We start from the raw sequence: 24,517 nt of genomic DNA on the forward strand, positions 1-24,517 counted from the left end.
TCCCCAAGATCAGTGGAAACCTAGGCAGTACACACAGAGCCCGTCTCCTACCTGCAGCTTCATCTTGTAGCAGGACTGCACTGGTGTCCCCAGGGCAGCTCTGCCCACAGCATGGTGCCCTGCAGGGCCCACCGCAGCTGCTGCACAGGGTCACTGCTGAAGACTTGTGAAGGCTTGTCAAGCCCTCTGTGCACCTCGAATTCCTGTGATCAAACTGGACTGACTACTTCCTCCAGCTGACTTCCAAGGAAGAGGAAGCAAATGCATAATTCATGACAAGTTCATTCCAGCAATGATCCGGCTTCTCTAGCTGTCTGCCTGGCAGATTCTCAGCCACCCCTGCTGGTTCGCAAAGAGGGCAAGTTCGTTTTCCCGGTCAATCACAGTGAATGTTCCCGGATCTGTTTGCTTTTTTTTGTGCGCTGACCTATTACCCAGACTTACTTGAGAATTTCTTTTTAATGTAGAAAAGATAAATGATTAACCACAAATGTCTGAAAGAACAAAAAAAGATACTTTCCCCTCATAAACTTGTCCAGCGCACAGCCTCTGGCTGCAGGAAGTGGCCCAGAGTGTCCCCGGGGCCAGCAGGCAGTGTTTTCCCATGAGCAGGACCAGCTCCTGGGATAGAGAGACCACCCTGAGGACTGGGGGAAGGGAGCTGCTTCTCAATGCCGGGAAGCACAGCTTCAAGAGGAATCTCCTACTCTGGGCAATACATAAACCTGTAGTCACACTGGTATTCTTCTAGGAAGCATATGAACATTAATCCCTCCAATCTGTTAAAGCTTACATTTGCCCACGAGTAACTGTGAAATAGTTGGTTCTGCCACTAAGGCAGACTTCTAAGAGCAACCTGACCTCCTCCACCACCTCCACCTAAGGATGGCCCAGCACCTGCACTGCTCTTTGTCTCTCCCCATACCCCACAACCATACCCCAATGAAGACCTAACTGGTTTGCTTCTCTTTCTTCTTTTAGAAACATGTCCAGCCTCTGCTCTCTGTCAGCTTAGCTATGTGGCCATAAGCACTGCATTCCTTGCTGCTTCTAATGGATTTCTTCCTCTGCAAACTAGTTTTCTCTGTGTCTCCTTGGCCCTGTGTCCATCCTTTTGCCTCATTCTGTTTCATCTTTACATCACTTCTGAGTTTATGCTTTCTAAAATTCAAGTTCATATTAAGCTGTTCCCCATACCCAGGAATTGTCCGCTTTTGGGGCAGGGGCAGGGTCTCACTAAGCTTCCCAGACTGGCCTTGAACTTGCAATCCTCCTGCTTCAGCCTGCCAAGCAGCTGGGATTGCAGGCTAATGATAACCTCTTCCAAGATAGACTCTGCATCCTCCTCCCACACATGCCATGCCTTCTGTCTCACTCTGCCGTGTATGCAGAGGCCTTGCTCATGATTCACACCCCTCCATGTGTGCAAAGGCCTTGCTCATGTTTCACGCCCTGCCATGTACCCAGAGGGGTGTGTTGTGCCGCCCTTCCTTCTGCCTGCTCCAGCAGAGCCCGGCCCCTCCAGCCATGCCAGGAACTCCAGCTGGGGCTGCATTCTTTGTGCAGATGTGCAAAGGGGGCTCCTGGGATGTGATAAAGGGAAAGGGAAACCAGCTCAGCTGAAGCAAGGACTGCACGCAGCCCCTGCTGTGTGGGGTTCCAAGGACACCAAGGTGTGGCACTTTCTGCAGGGAACCCTCCAAGCTGAGCACAGGAGTATCTTGCTGACCTCCTCCTGCCCTCTTTCTCCTGCTCCCTTCTTTCCCAGGAAGGTCACAGGAACTAGAATTCTCCCTCACTTAGGTCAGCAGAACTCCATTCTCCCAAAGTCAGCCATAAGCCTAGATAGCACTCAGACCTCCTCCACGTGGCTGTGCAGGGCTGGCCACAAGGAAGCTCTCTGACCTGTCTGACAGATCCAGAGACCCTGTGCCAACAGGGGTCCTGTCCCACATGCAGAGCACCGTGAAGAGAGGCAAGAAGGATCTATAACAAGCTACCCACTGAGTCCCACAGTGGGCTCCCCTTTTGTCCAATCTCACTTCCATAAAGCCACTTGTTCTTCATGGAGCCTGCATCTTTGGGGCTTCATTCTGAAGGGTCTTATGTCACCCTGGTGAGAAAAATCTCCGATGCCTTCCTCTTGTTCATCCATCCTGTGATAGAGTAGGGTCCTGCCATCCCCCTTCTGGCTCCAGGAGCCCTGCATTTCTCTGTGCCTCGTGAAAAGTCACCTGGCTCGGTCTCTTTCTCCTCCTCGAAGTCACCTCTCTTCTTCCAAACACGGCCATCCTTGACCCCCATCTTCATCCACCTCGGTTCCCCAGAGACTGGCTTTCCTGATGCTATGTTCTGCTCCACCTGGGTCCCAGATGAAGATAGGATGATGGCTGTGCCCACACCTTTGTGCCTCGCCCAGACACCCAGCACTGTCCTCTTCTACATGTGCCCATTGTCCTAGGACAGCAGCATTCAGGGCACACAGCCATCAGGGGTGTATCCGGGGGTTCAATGCACTATACAGGGCAGGATCCTCTCAGCCAAGCCCACTGTGTTCTTGAAAATGTGTATCTCCTTCACTTATCAGCAGCTGCTTTTTTTCCTGGATTTGCTGCTGGTCTATTTCTGCCAGTTTTCACCCATTTGCTCTTCCAATTACAAACTCTAAAGGATGGGTATTTTGGACTTTCCCTTCCATCTGCTATCTTTTAACATAAATCACACTACTTAAGGGAAAACCACACGCACAAAAAAACCCTGCTAGGCCTCATCAAACAAAGCTCTAGCCACAAAGACATCCAGCGCAATGGGTACTAAATAAACACTAGAACTGGAACGTCAGGACCACAGCAACACCGCTGGGGGCTGACATAGAGCTTTGTCTCCTTCTCCTCAGACCTCTGATGCTCCACACAGCTGCTACTGCCCTTTCTCCCCAAGGGGGCTGCAGACTCGGCTCCTGAGGGTCAGCCAGATGCCTGGAGATGTCTCCTCTCCTCAGAGACAGCAATGGGCAGCTTTTCTTCCTCTCTTCATCTGCCTGCCAAGCCACATGTAGTCCTGAACATGTGAACAGTCACGCACAAGCATCTGAACGTGTGGACAGCCACCCACAGCTATGGAGGGAACTCGCCTTGACACAGAGAGAGAACCTGGAGCACACCCTTCTCTTCCCCTGCTTATGCAGGACATTTTACTGAGCTAGGACAGTTTCCAGTGCTAAGGGCTTATCTCACTCTGCGTTGGCAGGGGGAAGCATCTAGCAGCACTTGGCTATTAATCCCTCACATTAACAGGAATATATTTTACATTAACACAGAACTTCATGCTGATTACCAAAGAACCAAGCGTGCCTGTGGGTGCTCAGCAAGTCATCGATCCTCAGAGTTAACAGAGACTCAGTCCTGTTCAGATCATCTGGCCCACCTGACCTGATCCAGAGCCTGAACCTCTCATGTCACAGCCCTCGCTGTTCCTCCTCGGCATCCCCAGTAATGCAGGGCTCTCCCACCTCCAGGACAATCAGTTACATACACCCACGCACACAGGCACACTCTCATGATGTCCTCCAGTACCACTGGGCTCAGGCTTGGCCTGAGTATCTATGGGAACACGGGACTAGAAAAAACAATAAAAATGAGGTAAGACCGTTTGGCGCAATGGTGGCAGCAGCAATAAAAAGCATGGCTAGCGGATTTCACCACAGTGCTGGTGGGCAGGTGGCAGTAACATGAAGACCCATGGCTCTTCCTCAGGTCTATAAATTTTGCCTGTGGACTCTATACACACACAACCTCAACCCATGCTCGGGGCCTCTGGTGCTGCCATCCTGAGAGTGATGCTGTGACAGAACACAGAAGCACCTTGTTTGGAAGAAGACTTACAACTACCCTAAGACAAGACCTGGGCCCGTGGTGCCCTTCCTGTGTCCCTCCACCCTGGCGAAATGACTGCTTTCCATGCACTCCCAGAATATTGAAGCTTGGGTGAGGAGTCTTTCACTGTAAGCCAGGTGCACTTGGGAGGCTAAGGCAGGCATATGGTGAGTTTGAGGCCAGCCTAGACTACAGAGCAAGACTCTGTCTCAAATATCCAAAGACCAAACAAAGTCTTAGCTGTATGACACAGGCAAGGGTTTCCAACATTCCTCCCAGGGTGAACATCGGACAGGCACAGGGACTGCTGGGCAACGTGAGCGCCAAGTGATAACCTGACAACCTAATCGTCCAGTTTTAGCGTGATCACAGTATCAGTTTGTTTCTCTTTTCTTTTTGGAGTTTTGTAAGTTATTGCTTTGCTCTACTGTCTCTCAAATGTTACCACCTATTCCTTACTGTGTCCTCTTTTTAAGTAATCCTACACTCTAGAGTTTAAAATTCCCAATGAAGTATCATTCTAGAAGATCATGAGCTCACACAGGGATTTGTAGAAATGTTTCTCTAGAGAGCAGCCATGCTAGCACGTGACAGGGCACATGACACTCACATTACAAGCCAGGTGTCACTTGAAGACTGTGATGTGTCCTGGGTGTCTGAGGCGGAGAATGCTTTACAATTGCACCACTGTCTCCCACCCAAGTATGGCCCAGAAAATGGGAGCCCACAGTAGTCCCCTGCTCTGCACAGAGGTGGCCTGTGACATGCTGCAAGCTGAGTTCTTCAGAAGCAAACATGACAAAGGTACCAACACAGCAATAGGGTAGTGGCTGGGAGGAGCACTATTTATCCTCTACACAAGGAGGATAACGAATGGTCTGAAATTCATCCAGCTCCAAGAAGAGATGAGGTCAGGTAGGCATGGGGAGCACTGCAGAGGGGACAGCCAGGACAAAGGGCACGTCTGTGCTAGGCCCACCTATGCCTGATGCCTCACTCGGTACCTTGGTACACAGTTCAATGGGTGTCGACCAATATTTACTCAATAAATTAATGAAAGCGTAAGACCAAGGCAAAAGTAAGAAAAGCAGCGAAAAACACTTAATTGTGCCCAGTGTGTGCTTGTTCAGTGGCACGGGGGTGAGATGGAGTGAGATGGGCAAGGTCATTGGGGAGGGACAGGCTGCCTGAAAAGACACACTCAGCAGTGGTGTGAACAGCCCGCAACAGCGAGACAGTGAAGAGCAAGGTCGGGGTGAAGGCCGACCAGAGAAGCCCAGGCCTCCTGCTCTTTCTCTGCCTCACCTCCAAGGTGACAAGGACTGTAGGAGCCAGCACTGGCAAAACCCTGCACAGAACAGTGCCTTGCCCAGAATGAACATAAGCACCTCCTATGTTAAACAAAACAAATCCTTGGTAGAGGTTCACCCACCAAGACCGTGAAAAATGGCCATGTGTGAAGAGTTAACACACTGTCCACCTACCAAAGGGAGACGTGTAGAGCTCATCTGCTGTGAATGGGAAAAGGTTTCATGTCTGGAGCTCTGAATAACAGTCACAAGAGCATGGCTTCATACATGGACACAAGGAAACTGAAACTTCATTGCTACTCCAAAACACGCGTCCATCCCACCCTCAAACACAGAGAAATCCTGGATAAACTATAACAAAATCATTTTTAATACACAGCCATGCTCAAAAGAAAGCAAGGAAATCCCTAGTCACCAAAAACAAGAAAAGACTTAAAATCAGAAAGTCAGGAGTTATAGCTAAATGAAAAGAGATGTTAATTATATATTCACAGTTACAGGAGAAAAAAACATACAGCAAAGACATGATGCATGGGAAAAACCATATAAGTTTTTAAACCATTTAATAACAGCATTCTATTAGTGCTATTTACTATAATCTGTGCATTAAAAAAGCAAGCTGGAATGGTTTTCTAATTTAACAGTTACAGACAGAATGTCTGAAAATCTGTCCGCAACTGTTTAGTTCATACAGGACAGCTGCAGAAGAGCAGTGACAACCAAGAGATCATACCACCAAGTCCTACAGTGACACTGGACAAATGTGTTCTTCCAGAACCTTCAGCTTAGCTGCAGCACACTACAGCAAGTGCTTCGCTTTCCGCACAAGCACACCAACTCTTAGCTTTCCCACAGTTTGACTTGGTCACCAGCTGGTGGCATCGTATACTCAGAAGTGGAAGCACTGGATCATCTGGTAGTTCCATTTTTAGGTTGTTTTGTTTTTGAGACAGGATTTTACTATGCAGTTCAGGCTGGTTTTGAACTCACTTTGTAGCCCAGGCTGGCCTCAAAGTCACATCAATCCTCCTGCCTCAGCCTCCTGTGTGCTGGGATTATAGGAATGCACCACCACACGCCTGGCTCTATTTTTGTTTTTTAAGGAAACTCCACTGTCTTCTGAAATGCCTGTAACTCATTTACAGCACCACCATCAGTGCACAAGGTTCCCCTTCTCCACTGCCTCACCTGTGATGCCCTCTGTCTTCTGATAACAGCCAGTTTAACGCACAGTGAAGTGGTATCTCACTGTAGTTTTAATCTGTATTATCTTACATCTGCTGGACACTTACATCTTCTTCTGAGAAATGCCTATTCAAGTCCTTTGCCTGTTCCTAACAGAACTGACTTCTTGTTACTGAGCCCTTGTATGCTTTGGGTATGGGACTCTTATCTGATATGCAATTTCCAAACATGTTTTCCCAGTTTCTGTGTTGTCGTCACTATACTGTTTCCTTGGCTGTGGAGAAGCTGTTTAGCTTGAGATGATCCCGTTTGTCTGTATTTGCTTTACAGTCTGTGCTCCTGAAGTTATATTTAAGAAGTTACTGCCAGGACCAATGTCATGCACTTTCCTCATTTTCTCCTAGTAATTTTAGTTTCAGGCCCTACACTTATATTTTCAATGCATTTTGAGTTGATCTTGCATAAAGGGTGAGAAAAGGGTACCACACCTCAAAGTTGGGCATAAATTCTTTAGCAGAGTTTAGTTTTATCTATCTGCTGCATTTTTGCTTTCAAAAACCTACCCAAACAAAAGAAAACATCACTGCAAACTGATCAACTTGAATCCAATGTGTGATAATAGTGCTGTTCTTTATCCCTAGAAAAACAAATGTACTTCTCTCTCCACTCTCCAGGGTAAGAAGCCTGGAAGGCAGAGGCCACTCTTCAGTGCAGGAGCAATCATCTTTGATTAAGTGGCACTGTGCTATACCTTCCCACATACTTGAGCAAACAGGAGAGGCCCCAGGGTATTTCAGGGATGATGTGATTACCAGACAGGGAAAACATCCTTGGAAGAAGACTTGAAAGGATCACCCTAGGGACCAAGGAAAGCTACAAAGGTGATAAACAAACACCTGGTTTCCAGGTGTGGTATGAATATGATTTGTCCCCAGCAAAACTCAAGTCGAGGCATGGTGCCCACAGCAAGGCAATGAGAGACAGCAGGGCCTTTAGAGTCTCGAGGGATCTGCCATCATAAGAGGACTCATGTGGTTCTCTGAGAGTAGACCAGTTACCAAAGAAGGGGTTACAGCATCAGCCTGCTCGTCCCTCTTTGCCTCCACCCGTATGTCCTTTAGCTCTGCCAGTGCACAGAGCAGCACAAAGGCTTTACCAGAACTTTCCCGCCTCCTGAACTATGAGCTTACCAAATAAGACTCTTTTCTAATCAGTTACTTCATCTAAGGTGCCCCCATCACAGCAACAGAAAATGGTCTAGACAATACCAGCATCTTGAGGCTCAGGCTGTTAAGGCAGATGTAAGATTCAGGAAGCTATACAGATGATCTACCAGGCAGCAATTTGGAAGTATTTCTAAAGATGCATGCTCATCTCTTCATGCAAACATACTTCTACAAGAAGCCAGGGATGATCTTTGTTGAAGCTCAACAAAGTAACACATGAAACAAGGAATTTTTATCCTGCAGAATAAGACTATAGTTATTAGGGGCAAAAAGTAGTAATGTTAATAAAAGATACAGGCAGTTTGTTTTCATGCAGGATCTCAAACCTCTGGTAGCAAAGTAACAGTCAACACGGAGGGAAATACAGCACCCCAGTACTCCGGCCCCAACAAGTAGGCAGGAGACACTAAGGAAGTCCAAACACTACACTGGGGGAGGCTAGGTGGCGCTGAGATGCTGGGATCTAGCACTCAGCCTCCTTATATTGGATTTCTATTATTTAGAAGAGAATAATTTACCTAGTAGAAAAAAATAACAAGAGGTGAAAGTGTGGTGACCTTGTTTCACAATGCTTTCATCACTTGAACACAGTGAAGCCCTCTTCCCATGGGTGTCAGGTAAAGATAAGAACACACTGGCTGCCAACAAGCACACATCTGCAGAGCAAAGCTAAACATGCTCAGACAACCATCACCCCAACTCCCTGGTAAAATATCCGCCCTTCTCCCCCAACACCAGAAGCAAGACGGCAAGGCCAACATGGCTGGAAATGCTTGTAAATATGAAAGAAAATACCCATCTTACTTTCAGCATAAGCTAACCATCTTTCAGGGTTCCTGAAACAGTCCTTTCAGAGTGTCTTCACTGAAAGTGGTAATAGCGACTTTCTGCTCTGTCAGCTCCTGATCTCAGCAGAGAGGACCTGGGCACTGAGAGTCGCTGTTCTGGAATCCAGGTAAGGCCGACTACTCTGCCAGCACCTGCTTCCCTGCACCAAAGCCTTTTCCATAAATGAACTGGAAGGGATGCTGCTGCCCACAGTACACCCTAGAATCCTGGTCTGTTAATAGAGGAGGATAGCATGGGCACCATTCTAAGACGGCATGTAACTTAGACTGTGCAATCACATATGTACTTCCAAACACTGACTTGATGTCCAAAACTAAAACTGTCTTTCAGACTTTTAAAAATATACACTAGGAGGCTGGGGATTTAGCTCAGCAGCACAGCGCCTACCTGGGAAGTGCGAGGCTGGGAGTTCAATTCCCAGTACCAGAAAAAAAACCAAAACAACAACAACAAAAAGTAAAAATATACACTAACAATCCTATGCTTAGTATGCAGAGAATGTTTTCAGTTAGGCCTATAGGCAAGATACTCATTGGTTTTGGGAGCCCCAATGAGTAACAAACACATCGCTTTGCCTGGAAAAAATAACCAGGCACAGGCAACCAATACCAACGAGTTCTAGCTTCCTCATCAAGTACCATGTTCAACAAGCTTCAAAGTAGTTGAGTACTGAGGTATGACTGTAATTTTAAACTACAAGAAAAAAATTCCCCAAGCCAAAAAAAATACGTTTCTTTTAAAACAATACATATATAGCAGGTTCCTAGACAAAGGCAAAGCCTGAAAAGCAATGGCTCATTATCTATAAGATCCTAAAAACAAGTACGAATTCCTAACTGATAGCCCCAGCCATCCTTTAATGGACTACAGAACCCTCTTCCTCTCCTGCTGGGCAGTTCTAACTCTGCAGAAGTCATGAACTCTCCACAGAGGGCTGACATAGGCTGGGGCAGAGGGTGCCACAGAGAAGCAGGCACCAATGCACCCTCAGTGGGGATAAAACCATCTCTGCAGTCAGTGAGCATGGATGTGAGGATAAAGGGAGGGACCTCTGTGGAGCCGCTCTGCCTCAGCACTCCTCTGAGCACAAGAGGATCACGACTGTACCTGAACATGCCAGGTTCACCATGTGCCAAGGGAGCTGCATAAAGCAAAATGCACCCCTGTGGACACAAATTCACTTTCCAACCCAACCAGGTGCATATCAGGCCCTGGAAACTTACAGCCACCATGCTCAATTCTGTGCAGCTGCTGTGATGCTCTCAGAGGTCCTGATAGTGTGCCTTGGTGCTGTAATTCCCAAGATGTCAGAACTGCCACGAAGTGTTTAAAAGTTTCGTCTCCATTAAGGTGGGTCAAGATAGTTTTTCTTCTCAATACTAACCTAAACCCCAGTGCTATTTATTCAAATCTTTAAACCTCTGCCAAAGAAAGCAATTCCGTAACCATTTACTGAATGTCCACGTACAGTGACATTTGCAGAACAGTGTATGTAAAGGAGAATCCCCTTTCTTGGCCTAAAATGCTGGATGTCTTTCTTTCTCTATTCCACATACAGACTGCTACAGACTAAATGTCCATACCACCCCCCAAATTCCTCAGTCGGAGCCCTAATCCCCAGTGCCATGCTATCTGAAGATGATGCGTCGGGGAACAGAGCCCTAGTGACAGGCTTGTGTACTTAGGTTTGTGCGCTTAGATGAACAGACACGAGACGGCCTGCATCCTCTTTCCTCAAACCATGGAAGGATGGCAGGAAGACGAGTGAACTAGTCTCAGGCAACCAGGACATCCAAGCCAGCTGGTGTCCACGTTCAACACAACACTGAAGAGGGAGCTCAACATGGTGCAGGCAAGCACTTATTTAGTCATATTTAAAAATCTACTTGGGCCATGAATGGTTTTGGGAAAAGACTTAATCTAAATAAACTTTTCGCTGACAGAACATGAAAAAGACACCTTGAAGTATTTTCCCATGCCCAGCAAGTGGAAGAAATACTAAAATACTGACAGTAATATTACACCCACCAGGTATCTACCCCACTGCTACCCTTGGCTGACATCTCAACCAAAGCTGGTCGCACGGCTCCCAAAATCTCGTCAAAACAGAAAGAGTATACAAAAAGATAAAGTAAGAACACAGAAACCTCTCATTATCTACATGGAGCTTTGCATTTTCTGTAGTTCATGTAGTTCAAGAGCTCCATGACATTTGTTTTTTAAAAATTCTTGATGGAATAATGGAAAGAGTGGTTTCCCATTAACCATAAGGACTCCAAGTCAACTAAGACTTATGAATTGTTGACATTATAAGGATTATTTGCAGGTTTGGGCAAAGAGTAATTTTAACTGTAAAACAGGAAAGCTGGGTATGGTGGTGCATGACTGCAATCTGGGTATTCAAGAGGCTGAGGCAGGAAGATGGCTGCAAGTTCAAGGCCAGCCTGAACTACACAGTGAGACCTTGTCTCAAAAAAACCCAAAAGAAGTAAAATAAAATAGGAATGCTATGGAACTGATAAGCACACATTCGTACAGCACCCTGTAAAGGCTGGGGAGAAAGTTGGAAGCCGTCCTTAGCTCCCATTCCTTGGCCATGGGCACTCCCACATCCAATGGAAGCATCAACTCATGTTCCTCTTGTCTCTGTCACTCAGTCCTAGACAAAGTCACCACTGCCTTTGCTCTCAGCTAAGTAAGGATCTACAGGGACTGGCAGGGTGCCAAATACATCCTCTGCTTGCCTGTAAACAACACTGTACTGGAATAGTCACGTCCACAAGTTTACATGCTGTCTTTGAGTGCACACACACTGCGATGGCAGAGAGGAGTAGGCGAGACCAAGCTGCAGAATCTAAAATAGTAACAGCCCACAGAGAGACCTGTGTGGAGAGGTGTTGTACAAGGCCGCATCTCCAGTGATGTCTTGGCATGCCGGACTATGAGCATGCTCAGTGACGCCTGCACAGCGAGGAACACGCCTGCACAATGACAAGGTGCCTGAGGGCATGTTTCACACAGTGTGTCTCACCATGAAGCAACACATTCCTATATCTATTTTCCGGTCCTTTACAGAGAAAGTTCACAAACCTAGGCTAAGTAAGTTACTAAATAATCCCCAGTTAGTCTATCACTCCATGAACTTGCTTTCTAAAGTGCAGGCTGCATGAAAGTTTTAAGAAGAAAACTCTGATCCTTTGTTCTATGCATAAATATATCCAAACTCCTTAAGGAAACTTTCTGCTAACTTGTGAAACCTCGTACCGTGCCCCTACCAGGTCTAAATTTCATGTCCAGTTGATTCGAAATCTCTTCAGACTCACTTTGCTCCAACCTCTGGGCACTTGGCACAGAGTATCTCAAACGAGGACATCACTTTCTCCCTCTCTAACCAGTTCTGGGTCACTGCTCAGCTCTCCACACCAATGCCATCCTCTCCAGGAGTCTTTCTGAACACCACAGGCTGGGATGCAGCCACCATGAGTGCATCCACTTCCGTCACTCTGGTACAGCTGCATATGCAACCCTCACCAGCAGTTGGGCAGATGGACATGTAGTGTGACAGACACTACGGTGCCCTTGTACTAAGCAAAGCCCAGGACCTTCACACTGAGCTGCCTCTCTAACCTTTTTCTTTTTTAAATTTTGTTAAGTCACTAAATTGCCTGGGCTGGATTTGAACTTGGGATCCTTCTGTTTCGGCCTCCCAGAGTGCTGGGATTACAGGTCTGCACCACCATGCCCAGATCCTTTATTTTACTTATATTTATACTCTGCATCACATTCTAAGAATTCGAACAACTTTGTCTTAGTGATGTACCAGAAACCATCAGGAAGACTTAATCAATGAGGATAATGTAGGCCTTTAAATTAACCATTCACAAGTAAAATGAGTTTACTCCTATACTTAAAAATCTAAAAACCAACCAAAACACAATCTCTTCGAGCACACTATGTATGTGCTTTTTAGTACAAGATCACAAAAAAACCCTGATCTCTGGAGTTTAGGTATTAGCCTAGAACATAATTTAAGGAACTTTTAATACAAATAGTGCAATTTAGAAAGCTTGTCTCCCCAGTGCCCCCGCCAAAAAACAAAGCTTGTCTCCTATTACCTGTTCTTCCCTCTCCTTTTCTTTGGTCTTGCTACTGTAGACTCTAGCAGAAGCAGTGTCCTGGCTTGGAATGGCAGAGACCTGGTGCAGTGGCATGTTCATCCCAGCCTGCGATCCGGTCCCCCTCTCTACGGAAGACAGCCTCCACTGCTAGAGTCATCTTTGGCCATGGACCTTGAGCTGAGAGGAGAGAAACACAATCCAGCTAAAACACTCAAGTTTCCAAGAGTAAGATCAGCATTCTGTATTTATATTCATATTTATACTGAAATAAGTTACAGTGACGAATGCTTCCTCTTTACAAAAAACAGAGAAACTACTATTTCCACCTTATAATAAATGGGAGCATCTAAAGTCTGGTGGATCAGGGATGTGTGATCAGAGATCAACTTTCTGGTGCCTACTCAAGTTTAAAACACACCAACGCCTCCATGCATTACACTATTTTTGAAGTTAATTTTTTTTCATAATAAAACACTCATCTTGATGTAAGGTATGATCCTTCCTTAAAATTCCCGCCTTAAACCTACAGAACAGTAAGATCAGAGATAAAGCCGAAAACAAACTCATGGTATCTATGATCCCTGTCTAGCTGTGTTGGCAACTTTTCCTGTAAAGCACGAGATAAGTATTCCAGGGGTGTGGGCCATGGTGTGCCTGCTACCTACTCTGCCTGGCAGCCTGAGGACAGCTGTGCATGTGAATGGACAATTTCTTTCGGCTTGCCCTCACAGGCTCATGCCGTGGAAGTTAGGTGGCAGATCCCGGAAGAGATGGGGATCAGTTCTTGAAAGGAGTGAATGTTTTTCTTAGGGAAGTGAGGTCTTATTAACTATCTCAAGAGTAGGTTGTGACCAGGCACTGTCTTCCTCTTGCCATGTGAAGCATCATCTCTCCCCATTTCCCCTATTTCTGGTGTGTCCCCCAAAGGATGCCTTCCACCTTGTACCAGCACAGTGAGAGGCCCTCCCCAGAGGCCAACCTGACCCCACGTCCTTGGACCTCCAAACATGTGAGCTTATTAAACCTCTTTCCTCTGGAAAGTACCTAGCCTCTGTATTTTGTTAGAGCAACACAAAGCAGACTGAGACATTGTATTCCAGTAAAGTGCTGTTACACACACACTGGTAGTGGCTGTATTTGGCCCCTGGCTGCCATCTACTGAGTACTGCTCTAAGGAGCACCCCAGGAAAGACGGAGCACTGGGCACTCAGAGCCACAACCTGGAAGGCACAGGTGAAGCAGTATCTGCCCACCCTGCCTTCAACAACTACAGGCATCCTTCCCTTGCTCCACTTTTCTCTTCATCCCCAAATGCCAAGTAACTGAATTTGAATTCTCTTCCTCATTCTCTCTCCGAGGCCCCCAGAGAACTGTCGGGTTATACAAAGCCAACGAACACCAGTTATTCATAAAGTTCAAACAGCTCTGTGCTCTCTGAATCCTAACGAAGGACAGATGCTTTAAACTCAAAGGAGAACCCTCTTGTTTGAGGGGTTTCATGTATTAACCCTGCCCAGGGGACGAGGTCCTAGGCAGGGAAGGGAACAGCAACACTCATAGCCTTAAGGCCACATGTAACAAGCAGACATTTCTTCCCCTTCTCAGGTGACTGTGAGGCTGGTCCCCCCACGGACAGTGTCACTGGCCAGGCAGCAGAGCATCAGGACTCACAGGAAGACCCTTTCTACTGCTCACATCAACACACAGGAAAGAAGGGACCAAAACACACAGGAACATGAGCTAAAGAATATTCTGTTTTTAAAAATAATTTTGTAACAGGTATCTTATTAGGAAAACTATCAAGGAAACAGGGTACGTGATGTTAGTGACTCAATGTTCCCTGGAACCTGCTCCACTCAGCTTTGAGGAAGTGGAAACAGGGAGCCTGGGCCCTGCAGGTGGTGTGAAGGGCAGTGTCCACACACATCACACAGACACACACTTCCTGCTGACCTGCCTGACACTCCACAGGACACACGATGCTCCTCAGTGAGCCACTTCATCATGACTACACTGCTGTCCTCTGTCACAGATACCTTCATGTGGCCTCCTGGACCACTCCAGTGCTCCACCGATGGTGCCAGTGCTGCTTGTGGTGCTTCTGCTATAATCCTCATTGTTACATCACTGCACAGCAAGTGACCAGTCTGGGAGGACTAGTCACATCACAGAAACAAGTGCAAGAGAGGCTTACATTTTTTGCAGAATGTTAACAGTGCTGTCCTTCCTGACAGGTGAGTGATCCACTGTTCCGCTGTGCACCCTGACCTCCAAGTAGGAGAATCTACCCCTCTTGTCAGGTACATTCAGCATAAACAGAAGTGTACAAACAAAGCACAAAACAGACCACGTCCCTTCCCAGTGTGAAGGCTCATGTGAACAGGTAAGGTAGGCACAAACTCCATGGAAGACATGTTTGGTAAACTTGGCAGGCAAAACCCACAAGCCCTGGGATTTTAACCCTGACTAACTCATCTAGGGCAAAGCTTTGTAAACTGAGCATTTGTACAATCAAAGGAAGAGGGAGTGGTCATTACAGCAACAGAAAAGCACAAATGTGATATGCAGGTGACAAAATGACACACATGCATAGTAACAAGCTGGGTAAACAAGACACACAAGCAAAAAAATCCTCAGAGGGAAGTCACAAAAATGTTGACAGCAATTTAATGATACAGAAATATAAATGATTTTTTTCATTTCTCTGCCTTCCAAAGTTTAGTAATGATGTATTTGTTTCACAGTTAAATGCATACTTTTAAAGAATTAAAATAGAAACATAAGGCCACTCCACACAGGCTAGCAATCATCAGAATGTTCTCCGTGAGGATAAACAACCCCTAAAAGACTGATTTTCTGTGAGGATGCGTATCTGATGGCCTCACACAATGCAAGTTCACCTTTATGTGAAGTGGGCCACACTGTCAGGATGCAGACGTGTACAAGAAGGGCCTGCCTTCTGCTCCTTTGCTGTGTTTTCAGTTCTTCCTCGGATACTTCTTCAGAGCCCTCGCCCCTCACATCCAGCCCTGTGCACCATGGAAAGTTTGCCTTTCTTCCTGGGGCTGTTACTTCTAACATTTCTTCCAAGATTTACTGGTTATGGAGACTGTATTATTTCACATTTCACACACAGTGAGGCCAATTTTGTTATTATCTTCACATCACACTACTTTCCCAGGGCACATTTCCCACAAAACACAGCTGCCATGGAATGGCCTTTGCCCCTAAGAGGACAAGAGCTCAGAATGTGAACTGTGCAGCAGACGCAGCGTTTGACAGGGCAGGAAGACCAGGGTGTTGCTGTTTGGCCCTGTCATAAACTGATCATGTGCCAGCACTCACAGGCCATTTGCTACTGACATGGCTTTGTCAGCACATGTGTCACTGTGCCAGGCTAGAAACCTGTGTATCTGTGGCAGGAACCACCACTTTTCACAGGAGGGAATAATGAACAATGGTATCAAATGTATTTTTCTTTTACTTGTGGCTATAAAAGAAGCCTCCTGATCCAAAATAATACAATAACTTCCTTTCCACTGTGGAAAAAGGAGACCAGGTTGCTCTCTCTTAACAGATTTCCTATGTAAGAGGCCACATGCCCCAATCTGAGCAGGAGACCAGGCTTTCTCTGCAAACAGTACTGACTGTAGACTCCCTTGGTTCCTTCCATCAGTCTCACGGACTCACCCATGGCCTCTACCCTCTCATGAACCTAGTAAATCACACTGTGTGATGCAAAGAGAGGGAACCCTAGCCCTGGGATGCACCCAGAGGCCCCACCTCTCGACAATGGGCTCCAAAGGGGCTCTCTTCCCCTACCCCATGTTCTTATCCACGCCCCTGCCTCCAAGTCCCTTTCAGGCCACTTCCCAAGGACAACGCCAAGTGAGTGGCTTACATCACTCCATGCTGCACACAGATGATAAAATCCAGTGTCCAAACAGAACTGTAAGTGTTCTGTGTGTCACTTACCCTTAACAGAAAAACTCAACATGCTATGGTGCATCTACCCTAGCCCCCCAGATCCACTGTCTCAATTTGTACATCTCTGCCCTCTGCAAGCTACCTCTGGGTCCCCAGGTTCCAGCAACTGTGCTAGCCTTTTCTTATTAACAAGAAAGAGCTCCAGAAGAGATGAGCCAAAATTCTCACTCTCTCTCTCCCTCCTTCCCCTACCCTCTCCCTCCCTTTCCCTTCCTCTCTCTTAGGGAACCAAAAAATATGAAGTTTTAAAATCCCTTTCCATACACAATACTCTATGGAGGTACAGATGAGATAGCACCAACATGGCTATGAATGAGGAAGAGAATAAAGAAGCACTCATAGAAATTTAGAATAAGAAAACAAAAAATTCAATCCAAGGGTTATAAAATTAAATCACAAAAATTGCCAGGAAAGGAATTTCTAAAAATACATGACAGAAAACAAGAGTGAAGATAGAAGGGTATGTGATATTAAGAATATCCGCAGACCATTCCAGGAAGTCCAACATCTGGCCCAAAAGGAGTCCCAGAGAATAGCGAAGAACAGAGGGAGGGAAAAATCAGAAATGATGCCAAGCATTAAGGACAGAAAGACACATGAGTCTCCAGATAACTGGCCGCTCAAGAAGTCCCTGGTACAATGGAATTTTTTAAAAAGTCCACACCAAAGTTATTATCTGTTATTATAAAGCCCTTTATCATCATACAGTTCTAAGAGTCCAAACATGGGGAAACTTTCCTGCATGGCAGGTGGATGGGTGCTGCATTCCCAAGGGGTGAAAATCAACAAACTCAGACTTCTCAACTGCACCACAGGGGCACTAGTCACAAAGCATAGCATCCTCAAAGCTCAGAAAGAGTTGTATAGAACCCCACATAGCCCAACTACAGACAGACTCCTGATCCACTGAGCCCGAGACCAAGTCAGGCTGCATGGTCCTGAGACGCTTCCAAAATTCATGGAAGCATGATACAGGAAGGACAAGCAAACACCCACTACCATGGGACTGGTTTAAAACCCACAGCACATGTACACAGTACAATAGAATAGCCCTGCAAAATGCCATGGAGACCATCTCTACACATCTCTACAGAGCAAGCACCAGGAGCTAACAGAAAGACAAAAGAAGGCAATCATAAGCTACCTGCCATTCAGCTAAACAGGAGCTGGCAGGAACATGCACGCACACACACACACACACACACACACACACACACAGGCAGGCACACCTGCACATACCTATCATGTTTTAAGTGAAATGGGGAGGACACAAGACTCAGAGCCGGGCTTCTCTCATTCTACTTGTCCTGCACAGCTAGTTCTGGAACTCTGTAAATGTTGTTCATAATTACTTTTTTTTTTTGAGACTGGGTCTCGTGACATAGTCCAAGTTGGCCTCCAACTTATGTAGCCAAAGCTGGCCTCAAACTCATAGTGATCCTCCTGCCTCAGGTTCCTGAGCATTGAGATTACAGGCATGAGCCACCATGCCCAGTGCTCTAAAAGCCAATCAAAACCCATTCATCTCTAAAATTCAAAAGCAAAATGAAACAAACCTAAATTTCCCTCTAATTGGTGGTGTAATTGTGTAAGAAGGTATTATTTCAAATGACTTAAAGCACAATTTCACCTTACATCCCTAGAGGAGTCCACCCTAAGAATAAAAGTTGGGATTACACAATATATTTCTATACCAAAGCACTGCACTGCACCCAAAAAACTACCTACAATTTTTGTGTATCAGATAAACATTTTTTGTAAAGATTGATGGAAAATGCTTTTAATTTAAAACTATATTCAGTAATCACTTGTTAGTAATAACATTAATAATGTGTATTATTAGGAACCAAAGTTGTTGGCATGATACACAAATATAAAACCAAAGAAGTTCAGTAGCATCCTCTGCTCACTTTGCTGAATTTCCAGCATGAAATGCTGAGGTTTTCTCTTCAAAGAATAACTACACAGTTCTAGCTCTATCCACTGAAAGCCTGAAAGCCCGGCTGTGGAATGTGGGTACAGTCTCTAAACGCTGCCTCCCAGGGGAAGCTGGGCGTGTCAGCTGCTCATCACCTGCTCCAGGCCACACAGCCAGCAAGCTCCCATTAGGGTCTGAATTCAGCAGTTCTCAACTCCAGTGTGTAAATAATGCAGGAAGCTAGGACGATTTTCTTGCAGCTGCCTGGCAGGAAGCAAGGTGGCAACAGAGAAGTAAAGCCAAGCACTTCCTGAGATGACAAAGGATGTGCAGGAAACAAGGATAGAGGCCTATAAAGGCAAGCAGTGCCTTTATGTAATAACATTAATAATGTATTAGTATTATTAGGAACCAAGATTGTTGGCATGATATACAAATGTAAAATCAAACAAGTCCAGGGTGTCTGTCTGTGAAGCAGCCGTCTGTGTTGCTCCCTGTAATAAGCTTTTATTTTACTTTCGCCCCAAGCTGGCCCACATGTGATGTGTATCTCATGTGTGACAAAGAAGCCAGCCAACCAGAGAGAGAGGAACCAGGGCTAAGTAAACGGTGCCGTGGTTGGGTGGGAATTATGAGCTTGGATTCCTGGTCACACCCGAAGGCGGGAAGCCTCTGAGGTGCTGTCAGAAGCTGGGAACCAACCTGTAGCTGCCCTAGCCAAAAGAACAGCAACCTGGACATCAACAGGAGCAATGGCAATAACTCAAGACATCATCAAACGCCAGAAATCCATGCATTCACACAAACATTTGGGGGTAGAAAATGACATCATGGGCTATGTGTGGCCCTGCTAAAGACCCTCCAGGAGTTTAAATAAAAAAGAGTTACTTACACAGCCTGCCTTTCTGGCACGTACTCTATCTCCGTGACAATTTGTGGGAACAACTTTCCTGCAGAAGGATTCCAGCTAATAAGGAAGGGATGACAAGATAGGAACAGGAGGAACTTGTACACCATAATCAAAGTGAAAGTAACACACAGCCCCTCCACCGCAAAGAGAAAACAATCAGACATTATATGCCATTGGAAACACCACACATCCTGCAGACGGGTATTTCCCTTTAAGAGACAGGGTCTTGTTATGTTGCCCACGCTGGCCCCAAACTCCTGGGCACAAGTGATCCTCCTGCCTGAGTCTCCCAAGAAGCTCAGAACTGCACGTGTGTATCACTATGTTCAGTTTAAGAAATATTCTTCCAACAAAAATAGACCTTAATCAGATCAAATCTCTAAAATTAAAATGTTTACATGAACATAAAGGTGGGAAATGTTAAATTATTACACTGGGATAAATTCAGCAAAATTCTGTGGGAGTCCGAGGTCTCTCCGTGGTGCCCAGGAGAAAACGGCGAGAGAATATGGAAAATAAAAACAAGAGACGATAGCCAGGGTCAGGTGGAGTTACCTTTGCCTGATGAGCAAGAGGACTGACTCCAACAGTAGGGGCGTTTATTTTATACACTTGCAAAGCAGTATCATGGGAGATAATGTTGCCTAGCAACTAAGACTAAGACTAAGACTAAGACTAAGACTAAGACTAAGACTAAGACTACAGCTGTAATTGTCCAAGTAGGATACTTTTTTCAATACTGAGGTAGCTTGACTGCCTGAGGCACTCTGGATCAGTCCCACCCTCACACACCTGACCAACAACCAACTCCAGAGGCTCCCAACAAAATTCAAAATATGAGAACTATGCCAGATAAACAACATGATTTCTCCAATAAATATACTTCCAGAACAAAAAAAGAAAGGGAACTAATAGGTAAAAGATATTAAAAGAAACACATCAACTGAATGTAACGTGTAGACCTTGTTCAGATCCTGAAAAATGAGTCAAAAACAAAAATTAAAAAAGTGTAAAATAACCTTGGGATGATAATGGTACAGTGATTAGTTCTAAGAAAACAGCCATGCTGGATGCAGTGACGCATGCCTCTATTCCTAGCTACTCAGGAGGCTGAGGCAGGGGGATTATGAGTTTGACGCCACAGAAGGCAACTTAGTAAGCCTCTGTCTTATAAAATAAATAAATAAATAAAAGGCACTGGGGATATCGTTCAATGCATGGCCCTGGGTTCACACCTGCCCTGGACTGAAAAGAAAACAAAAAAGCAGACTTTATCTAACAGTGAAAAGACTGAAATATTTATAAATGATACAACAAAAATGCACTCCAAAAATGCAGGGGGACGAGGATGAAAGGAAACAACAGAGGCATGAGGGCTGCCAGCTGGCGACATAGCATATTTGTCCCCTACTTTCCTACGTGTTGGAAACTCCACTTTTTCTGAAAGCTGGATGAATGACTGTACACGTGCACACTGTCAGTGCTGCCAAAACCTGGAGCTTTCCAGGAATTCCTGCTTTGTGGCATGGGGCCTCTGCAGCTGTCAGCAGGGGCGCTGCTTGAGTTCCTCAGCTGCCTGCCCCTCGGCTTATACCCTCAGTTCTCTATCGCTACCTCAGTGCTCACAGCCTGCCACATGAGAGGTGCTTGATGGATGCCAAGGCCCACAGCTCTGATTTACTGATCCAACTCACAGGAAAGGAAGAGCTGGCTCCACAGTGGAGCCAAGCACAAAGCCTGGGTTCCACCCTCTGTACTGCAGAGGAAGGAGAGGGAGACAGAAGCAAGTACAAAAAAAGAAAGTAAAAACCCCAAAGCTCTGCACTTCATCTTTTACACCTATATACCACCCGAAGACCCTTATTTTTCTTGTGGTAACAAAAACATATCACATCAAATTTACCAAATTACTGTATCCATGTTTAAATGCAAGAGTTCAATAGCATTAGGTATATGCACATTGTTGTGAAATGAACCCAGAACTTTTCCATTTTACTGAAATGACAACATATGACTGAAAAATATGGTGAATGTTTAAAATTTTTTAAAACTTGATTATAGTAAAAATAACACATCACTATTAACTCCCTTCAAAACACTCCCCCACTGCTTCAAACACACTCATCACGTCATTCTCACCACCTTTCTGCAGCAGCTCTAAATTCTTTCTTGAGGGGCCACGGATGCAGCTCAGGGGCATAAGTGCCTGCCTGGCAAGCACAAGGTCCTGAGTTCGATTCCCAGTACAAAAAAATAGTTCTTTGATGTGTCTTTAGTTGCGCTGTCCTGGCTGACTCAGTATCCTGAAGTGATTCAAAACACTGACCTTTCATGGACACCTGACTATGAGGACAAGCCAGAAGTTGCATGGTGCCAGATCCAGTGAGTAAGTTGGATGATGACTCAGGAAAATGTATTAATGAGCCTGCCTTTCTGCTGGATGGCACCAGGCAGCAGCATTCACAGCAGTTTTTATCACACCTCACAAAGGAGCACTCCCCAGCTGCTCCAGAAAGTGGCAAGAAGGACTGGGTGAATGTGTTTGAAGTGAGGCAGAGAATTTTGAGGAGGATTAATGACAATGTGCCTCTCACCATAACAATTTTTTAAATGTGAACATTCACTGTAATTTCAATCACACCCTGTATACTTACTAAAACATCAAAAGTTGCTTCTTCTTTTTCCCTTCCTTCTTGCAATGCTGGATAGAACCCAGGGCCCCCACATGCTAGGCAAACACTCTGCCACCAAGCCACACCACAGCCCTAAGATGCTTATTTTTAATATTCTTCAGCTTTGCGCAGACTATCCTGCACATGCCTCTGGTTACCACAGAAGCACTCAATGTGTCATTCTCCTGATAATCTGCTCTGTAAGTCCTTAGCACAATCACAGCAGGTAGGAAAGGCACCTAGTCTGCAGTGTCTGCAGTGTGACTGCAGGCTGGGTGCAGCTCAGCGGTAAGGTGCATTCTCTGCACAAGCAAGGCTCAAGGTTTGATCTCTAGCCCTGCAAGGAAAAAAAGGTAGAAGAGAAAAAACCATGCTTGTGCACAGAAAGCAAGAAAAGCCTGGAATGGAGTGAGGGGTCAAGAGACAGAAAGGTGGATCTGCAGTTACGAGGACACAGCACGAGCTCCTGACGCTGACTCCTGATGGCCATATTCAATGGAGGCTGACTGCCCCGTTAGGTGCCCGCAACAGGATGACCCCAGTAAGCACCAGAGCCAAAAACCAGGTTCCTTGGATCAAGTACCTAGGGACACCATGCCTCATTCAACAGCCTTAGTTAAAGCTGCCTATGCATGCGTACAAAATAATAAAGATCAGTGAGCTGTCAATTTGGTAACAATAACTTAGCTAGATATGTAAGAAAAATTAACCCTGTTACTGTTGTTACTACAGTTCTAGTTAACTTCGTATTAGATGAACTCTTAATCATTCCTTTTTCAAAATCACTTCCACACAACAGTATTCTTCCTAAGCACAGTTCCCAGATGGAGCCCACGCTGGGACCATTTCAGGAGGACACAGGCATTCACACACAGCCTGGGATATGGCAGTGCTATGCTAACCAAGGGCCTATCTACAAAGAGGAACCAGAACTCTTGGAGGGCTGGGGGTAAAGGGACACTCACTCTAAAGCAGGAGTCCAGGTGTGAACAAAAGAAAGGAACAGAGCATAGAGGCAGGGTCTCCACTCACCCTCTACTACCCCCCACAAAGCAAGGAGCTGTGAACTGGGCTTAAGACACTTCCCCAAGAAGCCCTGCTGAGCAGTACCACTTCCTCGGCTCAGCTGCACAGGAAGCAGCAGCTGTCAACACAGGCCTGACAGTAGCCAGGCAATAACAGCCACCCTGGCGGCTATAGCCATGACAGTTGTCCGGCCAACACGGATGGGTGCACCGACGACAAGAAAGGGGCTGCACTGCTGGTGTCAGGCACAAGGTGGCTGCTCTTGGGTCTCAGACCTGCTTCGGCACAGCAGGCTGGGGTCCAGGCGCACGCACACACGAATGTGCACACACATAATGTGTGTGCAACAGCTGACTAACCACAGTGAGAAACTCACTTTTTCTACATTAACTGGTTTTCCTCTTTTACAATCATACAGGACCACAAATAAAACTTCCATCCTGAAGAAATAAAATATATATGAGGTATAACAGATTGAAGCCTAAAAGGAAGAAGGTGGTAACACCTGCAAGACTTAACGCAAAATTTATAATAAAGTCAAAATTTGTGCCTTGCTTTTTAAAAACTCAAATAAATACTCCAAGTAAATGGGTCTCACCAAAAGTGTGGCTTAATTGTAATAATTTTGTGTCAATGTAAGCCATTCAGGAAGAATGTAAATCAGGAAAAGATAAGCGTCAGTGGCCCTGTCCTAGGTGGCCTTGTCCTAGTGGCCTGGAAATCAAAAATTAGTGAGCTTGCTAAAATGTGGAAGCAACCCAAATGTCCATCCACTGAGGATTGGATAAGAAAATTGTGGTACTTTTATATAATGGAATATTACTCAGCTGTAAAGAAAGATAAACTCGAGGCTTTTATAGGTAAATGGTCACAACTAGAGACCATACTCATAAGTGAAATAAATCAAACATACATGTGCAAGCACCGCATTGTTTCACTAGTGTAAAACCTGAAAGAGTTAATTTAAACTAGGAGATATGATAGGCATTGTGAATTGATCGGAAAGCAGTCAAAGGAAAAGGGCAACTGGGATGTGGGAAAAGAGAAGGGAAAGAAGGAGAAAGTCTGTATGTATGTATATGCAGGATAGTCAACATGGCTGTGCTACTGTCTTGTATTTCTTTGCTGAAAGAAACTGTCAGTGAGTCCTTGGTTGATCAGTACTGCATGTCTATATGTTTTCATGAGAAACCACTTTGAAGATATCAATATGGAATACAACAAGCATTGTTAATTCCCTACCACTTTGTTTGTAACTCTGTACTGTCTGTACTGTTCCTTTGCTATTTTGTAAAATGTTGTCTGTCTGTTAATATTTTCCTTTTATTTTTAAAATTCAAAAAACAAACAAACAAACAAAAAAATTAGTGAGCTTTCGTAACTGGAACAGGCCCAGAGCAGAGCAGCACACAGACAGAGAAGACGATTCAGAGGCAGGAAC

The 24,517-nt window shown here is 45.5% G+C and overlaps 1 protein-coding gene across 3 annotated transcripts in view; it reads right to left on the minus strand.

Moving 5' to 3' along the window:
• March8 (membrane-associated ring finger (C3HC4) 8, E3 ubiquitin protein ligase) overlaps positions 1 to 24,517 on the minus strand; it is a gene marked incomplete at its 5' end in the record, with an annotated part of 83,082 nt that overhangs the window by 34,579 nt on the left and 23,986 nt on the right. For all 3 annotated transcript variants that reach the window (XM_005411798.2, XM_013508438.1, XM_013508437.1), the window contains 1 exon segment: positions 12,561 to 12,740. In XM_005411798.2, coding sequence (XP_005411855.1) covers positions 12,561 to 12,662 — 102 coding nt within the window.

This window comes from Chinchilla lanigera, unplaced genomic scaffold (assembly GCF_000276665.1).
Source record: "Chinchilla lanigera isolate Chin_1 unplaced genomic scaffold, ChiLan1.0 scaffold00145, whole genome shotgun sequence".
NCBI lineage: Eukaryota > Metazoa > Chordata > Mammalia > Rodentia > Chinchillidae > Chinchilla > Chinchilla lanigera.